The 15,569-nt window shown below is 43.2% G+C and overlaps 1 protein-coding gene across 2 annotated transcripts in view; it reads right to left on the reverse strand.

Moving 5' to 3' along the window:
- Nucleotides 1-264: 264 nt before the first annotated feature.
- The window catches only part of gnb1l (guanine nucleotide binding protein (G protein), beta polypeptide 1-like), a 44,934-nt gene continuing 29,629 nt past the window's right edge, over nt 265-15,569 (reverse strand). For both annotated transcript variants that reach the window (XM_083783833.1, XM_083783834.1), the window contains 2 exons: nt 10,945-11,160; nt 265-1,476 (listed from right to left, as the gene is read on the reverse strand). In XM_083783833.1, coding sequence (XP_083639959.1) covers nt 1,198-1,476; nt 10,945-11,160 — 495 coding nt within the window. In that variant the 3' untranslated portion in view covers nt 265-1,197. The remainder of the gene's footprint in view (nt 1,477-10,944; nt 11,161-15,569) is intronic.

A 15,569-nucleotide genomic window follows, 5' to 3' on the forward strand; every position in this document is an offset into this window, starting at 1 on the left:
TGATAAAGTGAGCAACTTAAGAAAGTTGTACTCCATTTTCATTTTATAAACAATTATTGTCATGTCACACCATATGACGATTTTAGGCACAAGTACAACAAAATGCTGAATAAATTCTGATTCCAATAAAATATCTAAAAACAAAATATGTTTCCATAAAGATGAGAGTGAGTAGAACAAAAGTAAATCATTTTTATTCCTGTTATTTAAAGGTTTTAAAAAAACACTTTTTTTGGGGTGTCACGTCACTGACCCATGTATATAATACGTTAATATCGTATTGTGCGGCCGAATATAAGACAACTCTGATTATAAGACAACCTCTATTTTACAAGACTCATTTGTGGAAAAAGAACATTGAATGTCAAATAGTCTAGTCACCGATTATAATACGACTCTGCTTTTTAGGATATTTCCATTGGGAGAAAAAAAAATTGTCAAACTTTTTTATGTCGCTGCACCAAATCTACACATAGGCATATGAACCGGCTATGATTTTTAACCAATAGAAATTCTATATGCCTCTCATTCTGATAACAACAGTCCTTGCGAATGGAGCCTAGGCTAAATTTCAATCTAATAGTTTACACATTTTTGGAGGTAAAGAACTATTCACATCTATAGTATTAAAGTAATAACAATGTGAAACTGCCATGCCATAAGTGCAAATTATATTTTAATCAGAACCAATTGGTCTCTTTGAACAATCTTTGATCAGATATCTACAGTGTACATATATTCTCATATCGACAGCTGTTGTGTTGACATAATGCAGAAATGGCAAAGTAAACAAACTGCACCCAAGAAATGTATGATGTTACAGAATAAAGATTTGTATAAGACAAATAGATGCTGAGCTAAAAGATTATGTGAATATTGTTGATAAGTTTGTTTTACATGTTTGCAATGAGGAATGACATAAAAATGCAGTGACTATCTCAACCTGTGTGTCATCAGTCAAAGTTGTTTTCATTCTCTTCTGAGACTACCTCCAGGTGTATTGCCCTCTAGAAGCAGCTATGGACCAATGTTCCACACAAACAATAACCCGGAGCTCAACTCAATGACTATCAGTTCCATAATACTTACTTGTATAAAAGAAAAGAATAAAGCATACAGCATGCATGCTTTGCATTGATTGAATCCTCCTGAAGGAAGCGTCACCATCCACCCTTTACCCATCCTAAATAGCTCAACTTATCCAGTGTCAGAAGCTTGGTTGTATATAGACCAGAGGCTGATGCGCTGGTCCTTGGAGCCTGTGGCCAAGAGCCTGTGGGTGGGTTCCTGGTGGTCTGAGAAGGCCACACTAATCACCATGTCAGTGTGATGCTGGAGGACCGCCAGGGGCCGCAGCTTCTTCCAGCTGAAGATGCGCACTCGATGGTCCCAACCGGCCGACGCCAGGATCTTACCGTCGCTACGGACGCTCAGCTGGGAGACCCCGGGGTTGGTCAGGGGCACAGAGGCTTGGACCTGACAAAGTGTATGACAGGTTCACAAAAAGTCAAGTCAAAGTCAAAACCATAACCATTTCCTGTGACTTTCCGTTTTGCGAAAGCACTACTATGGGAGTGCATGTCATAATTACCAGTATTAACACGGTTTATTCAGTCAACTGAATTCAAGCACTTCACAGGTGATGATTGTCAACATTTTTGAGTAGGGCTTAAGTGGTTAAATAAAGTTAACTCATTTGTGTTAATTTTTATATATTTTCTTGTGTACAAGAAAATGCTCTCAAATAGAACATTCTATCAAATCTTAAAAGTTTGTATATTGTTTTTTAATTTTCAAAATGAAAATATCAGTCAAAACATCTGTAATTGGTGGGATAGGACCCAAATATCTGACATCAATCGGGCTCTAATCTGGGATCCACAAACCTTTTCAGTAGTAGCCAAGAAATACAGTATTCACTTGCCGTGAACCAATATAATGCATTCATTATTCACAACAAATAGACAATTAATTATTTGCCTGCTGACAATAGCTATGTTTCTAATAATGTAATACTAAAAGTAAAAGAAAGGTATAAAGTATTTGTGCTAGGGATGCACTGATATGGAAGTTCTTGGCCAATACCGATAACATAACAATTTAGCCGATAGCCGATACTGATACAGATATGTTTATTTCATTTTTGTTGTTTTTATTTCCCCTTTTGTGCCAGGGAAACTATGCGCATGAGCCACTAATAGATCTTCAATACAAGAAATACATGTTCAGAATCTACAGCTTGGTAGACTACGGATAACCTACATACCAACATAGCCAATGGAAAATGTATGCGTTAACAACAGATAAACATCGGCTACTGCAATCGGTTAATGTCAGTTTTATTTGCCCATACTGATAATGACCGTTAACAGCAATATCAGCCGATACCGATTATGTGGCCGATACATCGGAGCATCACTAATTGCAATCAAAGAGGCAACATGTTTTGACCAAAAACGAGGTCTTCAGGCAAATTGATTCTGTAAAGGTTTTCAAGGAACACTAAAGACTGCTCTTAAAAGTAGCAGCAACTAACTAAACAAATTATGTCTTGACCTTTACAAAGCAGCACAACACATACATGCAGTCATATGCAAACTAAGACAGGAAGACACACATAGGCCTATACAGAAAATATGAATATTCTCTAGATATGTGTACCATATATAGCATTGCTATATATAAGTGCATAATAATTAATGCAGAGATATCCAGGCACACACAGACAAGGGCATGTGCACATGCACTTACAGGTGCTTAGACACAGACAAAACACAGCTGTCACGTATTTGTGATTATGTACTACGCACTGTAACACAAGACTGTGTCACAATGAGCCAAATAAAACACTCCACACCGAAACATGTTTTGAGGGCGACACTCACACTGACATATTCTTCATGTTTATCGCCTGAAATAATTATTACTTGAACAAAATAAAATAAATTCAGCTCACCTATTGCTCAACTACAAGATAAGAAAGCAATTAAATACACTGTACATGTAGGGCAGCCAGTTACTTAATCATTCATTGCCTTCTAGGGAAGCGTGCCCAAGACAAACAGCGGACAAGCAGCAGTCTATCAGCTGATCTGCTGACTGAGGTCCAGAATGGAAGGCCCGTGGATGCCTGTTGAACCTGGCCCAGGCCACTCCTGGGACTCAATCATCAGTCATAAAACATTATGGCACGAGGGCCGCGAGCAAATCTCTCTGCGTCCTCTCTGTTTGGTTTGGAGTCGAAGAGAGCCAGAGAGAGAGAGGGTGTATATCCTACATGTGCAATGGGACAGCACGGGATGGGACTCAAGTTACCTTTGTCACCCCTGCTCACGTGAAAAGAGAGAGAGCGACGGCCTTGATGAAATGCTTGTTTGCCAAGGCGCTTGCTGCTTTAAGCGCCTCTGATGAATTACATTCACACTGAAAGGTCTGGTCAGCAGGAGAACGAGAGCGACCCGATAAATACATGGTTGGTAACGGCTGCCTGCACCAGATTATCCACAGCTCCCATCTTCCCTGTGATCTACGGTGTCCCCGGGACGGAATCAATCTCTGTAAAAGGGGCAACATTCTGACATATTGTAATGAATGGCGGTCGTGATCGTCGTCTAAAACGGCGCCTGCCGCAGCGGACATTCCTGGGGAGGCGAACGTGCTCTTCCTGCAGCCTGGGGATCTACACTGTGTCGGACAAACCAAGGGAGGCGGGTGTGGCGGGATAGGAGGAACATCTGGCTGTGGCAGCCCAAATCGAACTGGACAGCGTAAAATTGACTTCATAAGACACGTCCGGGGAGACTGATGGCCCCGTGCGGGAGGAGACGCCAGGAGAATTTATCTACTCGCTCCTGTTCCGGCCAACGTCAGCAGGCCCGCATGTGGAAGACATAAGCCAGGTACTCTTGTACCCTGGGTGGAGGAAGTGGAATGCAATGCACGAGTGATAGAGGGAGCGCAGGGGGAGGAATGTCGTTGATCAAAATGGGAGACCAGAAAGCCGAAATAAGAACAGAGCGGAATTTCTAGATAGCGTTGTTTTCCTTACAGGAATTCGGTGGAGTAATACCATCATCACCGAAGGCAGGCAGTGTGAAACAGTGTGCACTGGGTTCTAGGCCCGAACAAGCTAGGTATGACTCTACAAAGGACACCGCGAAGATGAGAGATGAATCGTTTGGAGTAACATTATTACCTCAAGAAGTTGGTATGCCCCCAACTTTTCTCCATCTGGCTTCCATTACAGCCCTGATAATGATGGGTTTAAGTGTCTATTTTTGTTTGCTTTGCTTCCCATAGTTTGTGTCAGGAAAAGGTATTTATTTCATTAAGGGGTCAGGCGTGAGCAGTAAATGGACGGTGATGTAGTTATGTGTCACTCGACGCGGTCGGGTGGCTAATTGTTTTTACTTTCTCTGCTCTGAGAAAGCTGCAGGAAAAAAAGAAATCAGGTAGAAATTAGCCGAGGGCTTTTCAAAGGATAGGCCTAGTTCGTACACACTTCCTGCAGTGAGAACACAGAGGTGTGTTTCTTTCCTCTGTGATTTGGAAGCTCCGGTAGAGCTTGGGGGTAAGTTTAGCTTGGGCACCACATCCATTCCTGTTTTAGGTACAAGTTATGGCCCTAGTACTTTTTTATTTATTTAAGTGCTGTAAGACAACAGTTTAGCCAACAAAATAATAATGTTAAAGCTTAGACATTGAGTCAAAACAGCTAGAGTAAGTTAAGTTATGGTCTTAGTGTTGATGGTTTTAGATAACATGACTATTTATTTATTATACTTAAAATTGCCCTACCTGTATTTAAAGGTTGGGCAAAAGATAAGGGACAACTTCTGATATTGAAATACTAAAACGATAACAGTTTTTCTGCACAGAATTATATGGAAACAACTTACTGTAAAGGTAGGAGAATGGAATTGCACAGCGATGTCATCACCAGTGCAGGAAGCTGCTAGATATACATACATTGAAAGTACATAATAATAAAGCATTTCTTTTTATATACCTATATGTAATAATAATTTAGTGTCCACCCCTATTTGGTATATTTTGTCACTGCGCATGTCACTATTAGGATCAGTGGGCAAAGAACTTAAGAAAAAAAGTTAATGCTGGATATTCAAATAATGTTATTATTTGGTATTCTTATAAACAATAAATGTTTTATAAATGTTGGGGGGGGACTACATTTGCTACAGCAGTTTTGTGATGTCACGAGTTGAGTTGAAGAATTCCACCCTGTTAAAATCTGCTAAATGCATCGATATACAAAGATACTTTGGTATATCATCAATATACATTTGACTTAACCTTTTATAGTAGAAAGGCTTCCGGAGCATGCAGATATATCTTGTTTTGAATGTTAGACATTTACAATGTTGCATTAGTGACGGAGAAAATCATTATACTATTATTCTATTTTCACACTTCTTTGCTTTAGCTGTGCAGCACTGCTGAATGAATCCAGTGTCCAGATGTCCTAGCAGTGCTATTAGCCAGGCCTCAGTCCTTAATGAAATCCATTAGCTGTAACCTGGGAGTCTTGGCTAGCTCTCCTTAATGCCCCATTCTTCTTCTTCTTCCCCCTTCCCTTCCTCCCTTCGCTATCAAATTCTCATCATCGAAAGATGGAATCCATCTTTGGGCCCCATCGCTCATTTTCTTTTTTTTGTCCTCCTCGGGAGAGAATCCTTCTTCCTGGCTTGTGTTCACAATGTGTGTAGTCACACATACAGGGAAACACACACACACACGGATGTGTGGTGTGCATGATTGTGCACAGGGCTACACACAAGTGCATACCGTAGGCGCGCACACACACAGAGCAAAAAGTGCCAGTGCTCTCAGCTGTCAGAAACGGGCCAGTTCTGTTCAGCAGCTGGGACCTCAGAGTGGTTCTGTAGTGTATAGTCTTTCTAAGTAGTCAGGACGAAGTCACGCCTCCAGGAACCGTTGTTCCAGACTCTCGCCGGCAGAGAAATTGAAAACAGCAGAGCGTTCGCTTGGCAGCACTCACTCAAGTCTCACTTCTCTCTCTCATTCTTTCTTGGCACCAAACTCAGCATTTCCCGCTGAACTATTGAAACGACCCGTCATCGCTCGCGCACTGAGGCCTGTCGTGTGGTGGAGGTGATAGAGGGTTTTCACAGGTATTCCAGACACACCCCAGGCCGTGACACACACACACACACACACAAGATCACAGTCTTTTGTCACACCTCGCTTGCCAAAGAGGCTGACAGGAGACGGACATGTCAAACAGGTGAGCGGTTCTATTCAGGAAGAGGGTAATGTGTGGGTGGGGTGGTAAAATAAGGCATACGTCATGATTTCTATGACAGACGAGACTACCTGCCATAGAAATCATGACTGTGTCACGATTGTCAGACAATTGTCATTGGAAGTTATATGTTATTGCGCGTAAACTGTGTATCATGCATGTCATGTCATATTGTCCATATTGATATATGTGGTGAAAGCTTTCAAATAATCCAAATATGCCATAATACATTATAATTTCTAGGATCTGAGTGTAAAACACTCACTTCTTGACTTTCCTACATAATTGGCGAGGTGACCCTTGCCAGACTGATAGTGAACGTAGGCAATCAGTATGGATTCCAGGCTATTATAATTGACGTCTAGAACTGATGAAAAACACCTTCATTCACTACTTTTGCTTGATCTTTTACTGACCCGTCACAGGCTGATGATGTAATATGTCCATGTGCGGTCAAGCCCTATGGAATGTATGGATGCATATACATTCATCATATTTAGAATATTGTTTTGATGTTCATATTAACCGTAGGAAGTATTACGTTGTTTGGGACCACACATGGATAAATGACAACTTGTGATGGGCATTGTCCCCCTTGAGTAAAAGATTAACCATTTGTAAAATAACTCAAATATCTCAAGACATTTTAGTTATAGAGGGCAATTATAATGCATTACGGCATACCTAGCTTATTAGCCAGGGATCCTTTTAAGATATTCAAGATAGGACAAAAAATTACTGATGAGGGGTAATTATTAATAACATTCATATGACCCCTTATGTCATTTTGCCCTTGCTAGTGAGCGTGACCGTTTTCAACATTTAATTATCTCTTCAGGGCAGCCTAATAACTATTAACCAATTAATGTTTAATGAAGTTGGATCCATTTCAACCTTGACCTTAATTGTTGTGACCTTGACCATTTAGTCCCCAAAAGTAATAAACAATCATTCCCACAGAGTTGAATGACAATCCAGTCAGCTGATCTCCAGAAATTTCATTCAGACTAGACTAGACAAGACTGATGCATGCGGGCAGTGTAAATATGGTTTTACAGCAGTCAATAACAGGTATTAAAATTATAGATATTAGAACGTCTGCTCTAACTGAAACGGTCATTGCAAAATGGAAATAAACTGTCACAGAGTGGAGCTGCAGCCCTCATAGTGTACATTGTTCCAGATTATTTTTGGAAATGCTCATGAAATCTACTCTCCAATGACTGATGAATGGAAAGGCTACAGCAAAATGTATATATTGTGTGCTTTGCGTGATATCATACATCATGGAGGTGAATGTGTGCATCACTACATACAGTATACAAGAAGTGTTACATTTAGGTGGAATTGAGCTGAAGGGAGATGTAGCTCAACCTGTAGGCAACTGTCATCATATCTCAAAAAAGAAAAGAAAATCACAACTCACTGTCAGCCATGGTTGATTTACCCTGTTAAACCTAACCATGGCTTTCTCCCCCTAGCATTCTTCCTTTCTCTCTTTTCTCTGCGTTCTGGAGAAACCAGTCTGTAGACACTTGTTGTCAATACATTAAGCAGCCGCCTACAAATCTGTCCTTACAACCGTCCATTCGGCTTAAAAAGGGATTTATTTTTAAACCTTGAATGCCCTACACCCACATAATCTCATTCTGACACATACGTCAAAAATGCTTTCTGGAAAGGGAAAGAGGATTGAACAACAGTCGGCGCAGATGATACATGGTGGGTCCTACAGTAACAGATAGCCAGGTAGCAGGGGGTCCACGGAGGTCACCGTAGAGTCTGCAGAGCAACAGATAAAGGCTTCTGGGAGCCATGTGTAATAGATTAACCTTCATTCCTGAGGCTATCTGTCCTTATCTGGCCCTTGATAAGCTTTTTTCACAGCCCTCCACCGCCACTAAATCAAAACCACTACTGTGGTGTGTCAAATTCAGTTTCCTCTCCTCCAGATTGCAGCCAGCTAGTGGGAAAACCTCTCTGGCTGGTTAATGATAACATGCAGGTGACTACGTGTGTGTGTGTGTGTGTGTGTGTGTGTGTGTGTGTGTGTGTGTGTGTGTGTGCGCGCGCGCGCGCGCATGCGCAACCTTTTACTGTAAGGGTCTACACTCTCAGCGTGTGTGAAGACTACAGGTGTGTGTGTTTGTGTGTGCGGCACAGGCAGTGATTTGTGGCAAGCGGGATGCTGTACTTCTTAACCCTCCTACCAAGCATTTATTGCAGCCTCCCACTGTGAACTACTGTTCCCTTTTACTGCAGATGTGTTTTATGTTTGGCTAAAAGGGGCCTCAGTGGTTTTGATATTTTTATTACCTCTCACGGGTTTGTCCGTCGGAGGGGGGGGATGGGATACGCCACCCGGTACGGCAGCCTCCCCTTTCCCCCCCATGCCCCCCCCCCCCCCCCCCCCCACCTACTCCTCACTACAGAGGCACAAAAATACTTTTGTGGGAAGAAGTTGGGGATAGCTGTCTGGACGTCACACTGGGCTGCACTTCAGGATAATTTAACCCATTCTGACCCGAGATCAGATTCACACGAGGTTTCCGCCGGACACACACTGGTCTGATGAACCCATTCTGACCTGAGATCAGATTCTAAAAATGTCAGTCGTTCTTCGATTTTTCAAAAAAATAGCAGACCTACAAGCTCGTATCGCGCCACTCGGTGGCGCGATATGAGCTTGTAGATCTGCTATTTTTAAATAGCTAAAGCATAACATGATGCCGACACCAAAATGGGTGCCCGTTCAGAATGGGTTAAAAGCCCCTGCTGGATCCCGTTCCCCTACTCCCCCCCCCCCCCCCCCTTCCCTTTTTCCCCTCTCGTCCCTCCTTCTGGATTATGCGCCCGATACATATTTTGTTGCTCATGCGAAATAAACCAAATGACCTCTCTCTGTCCCTATTTTAGGTATAATGAATAAAATGTTTGTCAGTGTTTTTCTGGACACGTTTTTTCCACGAGATGAATATGCAAGGGTTCCTTTTTTTTTTTTTCCCGCAAATATTTGTAATTCAAGCGTTCATTTGTAAAATGGCTCGGAAAGAATAACACTCCTCCATACTGCTGGAGTGTACTATGTCAGCCCAGGTCCTTCTGTCTTCTCGGCTCCGATTCCTGGAGGCCGACTGAAATATGGGGCCGTTCCCTTTCGCTTGTGAAATCCGACAGAAAATATAGCATCAAATGAGGCGTTGCAAGTCAGATGAGCTGGCCGTTATTTAAAATGAATTATGGTACAAAGACTGATGGAATTCTTTTTTTAGGTTCTGAGTTACTGAAGCAGTTAAAATGGAGGATGGTGGGAGATGTTCTGGCCCCAGCATGAGTGCGTATGGTCCACCCCCAAAAGTGTGTCTATGTATGTCTGGACTCTGGAACTCAACCACATGAATCCTATAGCATCCACAATCTGAGCATGTCATATACCTGGCCAAAACAGACCTGGAGAAGATCAGTCCAGAGTGAGGCAAAGACAACCAGATTATCGTGGGACAGATGAAGAAAACTGCCCAAAACAGAGTCTGATGGCTGCATGCGTGTGATCATTTGGCACAAATAGCTCACAACGCATCGAACGTGACACCAGCAACCACCTTAAAATGACACAATCAAATGCCAGACAGTAAAAATACACACACACACACACACACACACACACACACACACACACACACACACACACACACACACACAACAATAAGATTCTTATAAAGTATCAAAACACAATTTCAGGCAGTCCTACTGCGTTTGACTGTGTGTGCATGGGTGGCGGGCTCCGGAGTGACAGGTCAGCCCTTAGCCCTGGCCTTGCCAACACTGTGTAACCAGCAGCTGATTTATGACCCCAGAGCCCTGCTGAGTCTCTTCCTCTTTGGCCTCTAGTGTTTTCCCAGACAGTCTGGAGAAGAGAGAGGAGAGGAGAAAATGCACTTCTCCGGCTCTCCTGTCCAATTTACAGTTTAGCTATTTAGTCATAATTTAAGAGAAAGGAATGGGTGTGAAGAGGCACTGGTCAGACTGACATATGATTGAAAAAACAAAACAAAAAAGACGAAGTATGTATATTTTAGTGTTTTGGTCAAAAACACTTTATGTAACCCATTAACACCCCGATCGCCCCGTCCTTTCAATTAGTAAAGGGCTCTCCGATCACCAAACCTTTCGTCGGAAAGCTCCGGCACAACTACAACATGACGTCACTCGCAACATCTGAAACGCATTCCTCCGAATTTTTGTTCGGAAAGCTGCACTCCCAGATGTTGTGACTCTGCGAACTCTACTTCGGAGAAAAAAATGTAAGTCTGATCTTTCCAACGAAAAGTTCAGTGGTCGGAGAGAGTATGGACTGCCCTTAACACCCAGCGCCCAGTTTTATCAAAGGTTATTGATGTCAAAACTGATCACATCGCTCCACAGCCTGGGAGCGCTTCGATGGCGTCCCACTGTTGCGCAACATCGAATGTTGCGCAACAGTGGGACGTCGTCAAAAATCTTACAACGTTAAGTATTGCTGCCCATGTAAGACAGTGGAGTGCATTTCTCAATAAATCATTTCTAGTCTCTAAGTCTAAGATTTTAAGTAACGCCCTGCTTCTTTGCCCTCCTCATCACCAAGCCCACCCTGTCTCTTTTATCCATCTCCTTCCACTAACCTGCAGGCTTAGCTGTCCGCCAAGCGTCCAGGGGGAGAGGTTCTTCTCTGCAGAGCCCGAGATACCGCGAAGACGCTCGGGGTCAAAGGTCAGACACATGATGGGCTCAGGGTGGGCGGAGACTTGGCTCAGCACAGACCTCTGGGATACGTCCCACAGAAGGAGGGAGCCGTCTTCGTAACCAGCCAATAGCAGAGGGCCTGGACCTGATACAGGCTGGAGGAAGAGAGGGATGGAGGGAGATGGATGAGGGGGTGGCGCTGTTCTGCACAACTATCTCCTTACCATACTGCAAATATAAGAATTGATAATGTTATACATTATTTTTAAAAAGCCAGCTGACTCTATCTATTTGAATTGTACGTGAGTTTTGTTCCTTCCCGTAACATTGACTTTAAACTGTGCCAGCAAAGACTTGACATGGTGGTCCGCTGTGAGCTTTATGACAGTCTGTCCCACAGTATACCATTCTGTGTTTTTTGCCAGAAATGACTGCATTCTATAAATAAATGCCCTTGTTTTGCTTTAACGAGCGCGCGCACGCAAGCACACACGCAAGCACACACACGCAAGCACACACACGCAAGCACAAAACAAGAATTGATTAAATCAATGAATTACCAGCTGCATTATTATTATCTGCGGGGGTCCACTATAACTGCCTCTGTGTCCGTTTCAGTGCAGTAGTTTAGGTAAGAGTGTAATTCTTTTTTCCATTTGCTGATTTCTTTCATTTTAGCTATTTTTGGGGGCATTTCTTTTTACAACATTTTACGGAGATTTCTTTTATTATAATTTACTATATCCCTAGCAGACCCCAGGAAATTACATCTGGCCTCAAAAGAGCACAGGATCTATTGAATGTGAAGGAGGAGGTACTATAGGGGCCTCCCTACTGTGTGTCATAGGCTCAATCATCAGTTTGTCATTGTCACTCAATCAGTTTGTAAATAATAACAAAGAAATTGCTGTATAATTTTGTATAAAAATACATATTTAGCCACCTGTTCGAATGCCCCCGACCCCCTCTCAAAAATAGTTAAATCACGAAAACTTTCTCTAATAACCTAAAACATGAACCTTGGTTGAAAAATAAAACAAAGTTGTCCTTTAAGACATGCAAAATAGGGCCCACAGAATCAGGAGAAGCTGTGGTTTCTGTGGAAAACCAGAGAAACCACAGTGGGTTGCCGTTGAGAGCAGAGAGGTTATCAGACTGGAAGCTCCTGTTGACACCATGACAGAGCCACTCTGGACTCCATTCGTCAGCCTGCTGACACTATGAGAGACAGAGCCACTCTGGACTCCATTCGTCAGCCTGGTGCTTCCTCTCCTACCAGCAGTCAATTACAGCACTCGTCACTTTGCTCCTCATCTGTATCACGAATCCATAGGTTGCATTACTGCTGCTGCAGAAAACTGTAAGCTTCTAGTACCAATCAACAGGTACTTTTACTGTTTACTACTATTACAGTGTCCGACATACAGATGGAAACACAGGTTGCAGCGGTAAACTACAGTGATCTAGAATTCATTTACAGTTCCACTGCAATGTGTCTGGTTGAACGATACTTGGCAAATAGTAGTAAACTCCCTACCTACTTAGTTTGTCGTTGCCCGAGTTGCAAGGTGTTAAATGCTGTATGCATGCTCTATGGGCATTCCATCTAATACATAAACATATCAGGGCCTCAGCCATAGAGTGTGCCCTGCTTAGGGTACAAGTAAGTAAGAAGGAATAGAGAAAGAGAAATTCTTTCCATATGTGCAAAGAGGGAGGCCAAGGACTGCCATTTTTTCATCCATCTTCGAGTCCTCTCCCTTCTCACTTAACGCAGTATATATATTTCTCTTTTTCCAGCCTTAAACAAATTATAGACAGAACCGTGTATTCCCTCCAAACACGTCAGTGAGGGTCGAGCGTGAGGAACTTAGGAAAATAAATAAAAACAAGTGAAAATCAGTGAGTGGCCCCTTGCCTTGTCTTTGCTGTGCTGGGGATGGGGGTGGGATGGTCTGGACTTAAGAGTTCCTGGGCCAAGCGGGTGGTGGGGTGGTTGGCGTGGCCCACTTTTGCACTTCACTTAAACTGTAGGACCCCTCCTTGATTGATGATATCACGGGCCGGAGGTCAGGGAACCCTGGGTAGACACCTAATTCATTATATCCTCCACAACTCCTTCTACAAGAAAGTAGTAAGGGCCAGTGTGTGTGTGTGTGTGTGTGTGTGTGTGTGTGTGTGTGTGTGTGTGTGTGTTGGCAGTGGTGGTGCTAGGGCTTCGAGAAGAGATTCATCACCACAGAACAGCTGGAAAGACAGATGAATAGAAGTTGGACGGAGAGAGGGAAAGAGGGAATGTTTATGTGAGAGATTCAAGATTTCTTTATTGTTACATCTGATATACTAGAACACATCCTTGGTTTTCGTTCCTCAAACGTTGTAGGAGTAATAACAGAAGAGGGAGAGAGACAGACAGAAGGAGAGGAACTATGTCTGTCCCCCCCCCCCCTACGGTTATAGTATACAGTGAAGAATGAAAACAAATGATGGTAGAAATGTTATAAGGAAACTATATAAATATGCATTGCGATAACTACATGGTAGAATTTGCGAGAAGCAAACAATTGTACTTCTTTACTTGGTTTATTGGTTAAATTGCAAAGGGTAGTGGAGCCTCAAAAAGAGCTCATTGGTGCAGCCAAGACATTTCATGTAAGCCTTGCTGAGCCCTGAGGCCCATAGGGCAGGAGCCCGTCTCTTGATTCTGTAGCGTGAGGCAGCTTGATGTACAAGTAAAGTACACGCCCTGGACATGACGTACAAGTACACGTCCTGGACATGACGTACAAGTACACCCCCTGGACATGATGTACAAGTACACCCCCTGGACATGACGTACAAGTAAAGTACACCCCCTGGACATGATGTACAAGTACACCCCCTGGACATGATGTACAAGTACACCCCCTGGACATGATGTACAAGTACACCCCCTGGACATGATGTACAAGTACACGCCCTGGACATGATGTACAAGTAAAGTACACCCCCTGGACATGATGTACAAGTACACCCCCTGGACATGATGTACAAGTACACCCCCTGGACATGATGTACAAGTACACCCCCTGGACATGACGTACAAGTACACCCCCTGGACATGATGTACAAGTACACCCCCTGGACATGATGTACAAGTACACCCCCTGGACATGATGTACAAGTAAAGTACACCCCCTGGACATGATGTACAAGTACACCCCCTGGACATGATGTACAAGTAAAGTACACCCCCTGGACATGACGCTAGTATGCCGCAAGGACTTACACCAATCAAACCCTTGATGCTGAGTGCGAAGCAGGGAGGCATTTTTTGGTACGACCCAACGGGGGAAAGAACCCCAACCTTCCAGTCGGGGCGGACACTAACCACAAGGCCACCTCTCTTAACCCCTTCAATCCTGGAAAACATCTCAAATCTCAACATCTAAACAACACAGATGCTTATAGGCTATATAATTACTAGAGGTTCACGCCAACACTTATAATACATTAAAAACGTTATAAATTCTCATAAATGATTAAAAACATTAATGACGAGTGTTATGTCTTATGAGCGCATTATAAATGAGATTAAAATGCATTTCTTTATGCGTTACCATGTACTACTGTGGTGAAATCAAAATGATAATTCCACTGTGAAAATCTGAAAATGCCTTCCAATATTAGGGGAAGGGTCATATTTCTTATTTGTTACAGAAAATGCCATATGTCGATGAAGGCAACAGCCAATCAACCCCAACTTGGAATCACATGTTGAGGGGCCTCTACTGCTTCGAATGCACCTCCAAAACCCTTTCACTTCTGACCATAGGGTCACTTAATGTGAAAACTTTTATTTTTAAGAAATGCACAATTCCCTGTGCACCTTGCCGTCCTGACAACCCTGCGTATTCACTCCACTGTATGAAATGAGTGTTCCGACCGTGAAAAAATGCATTTTCTGTCTAAACAGCTGAAGACACACAGAGTTCTGGTTACTGAACAAACACACGATAGCAATGATTACCTTCGGAATATGGAGCTATTTAACACATTAGGCTACTCCAAATCGAACAAAGATCACAAGACAAAGTATCCCCCCCCCCCCCCCCCCCCCGATATAGCTACTGTATGGGCGGAGCTATCGGTAAACAACATACGGAACCAATCATGTCCACTCGGCCTGTCCCCGTCCTCTGTGATGATGTCATTGGCCGTGGGGTGGAGGTGATGAGCTGAGAGTGATGGATATCTGTATAGGAACATTTCCTTTTCCCTGCCAGCCCCTGTTCACCGTAACAGCCTTGCACGTCATACATCACTACTGTCCCTGTGGAAAGGTCCAGCTCCCCTCCACCACCCTCCCTTGCTGCCTATCTCTCTCTTGCACAAATGCAAACACACAAGACATTGCTTGCAAACCCACGCTGGCGGGCACGTACATGCACACGCACACAGTTCCCCGTTGTCTGCATAAGAGAGTGGGTTTGCATCAAAGAAACAATCGCTCTTGAAGTGTGTGGGGTTCCATCACATCTAGGTGCATGCAGACTGTCTACAATCTACATTAATGGCTGCACAC

This window comes from Protomyctophum parallelum, assembly GCF_964188405.1.
Source record: "Protomyctophum parallelum genome assembly, chromosome: 15".
Classification (NCBI taxonomy): domain Eukaryota; kingdom Metazoa; phylum Chordata; class Actinopteri; order Myctophiformes; family Myctophidae; genus Protomyctophum; species Protomyctophum parallelum.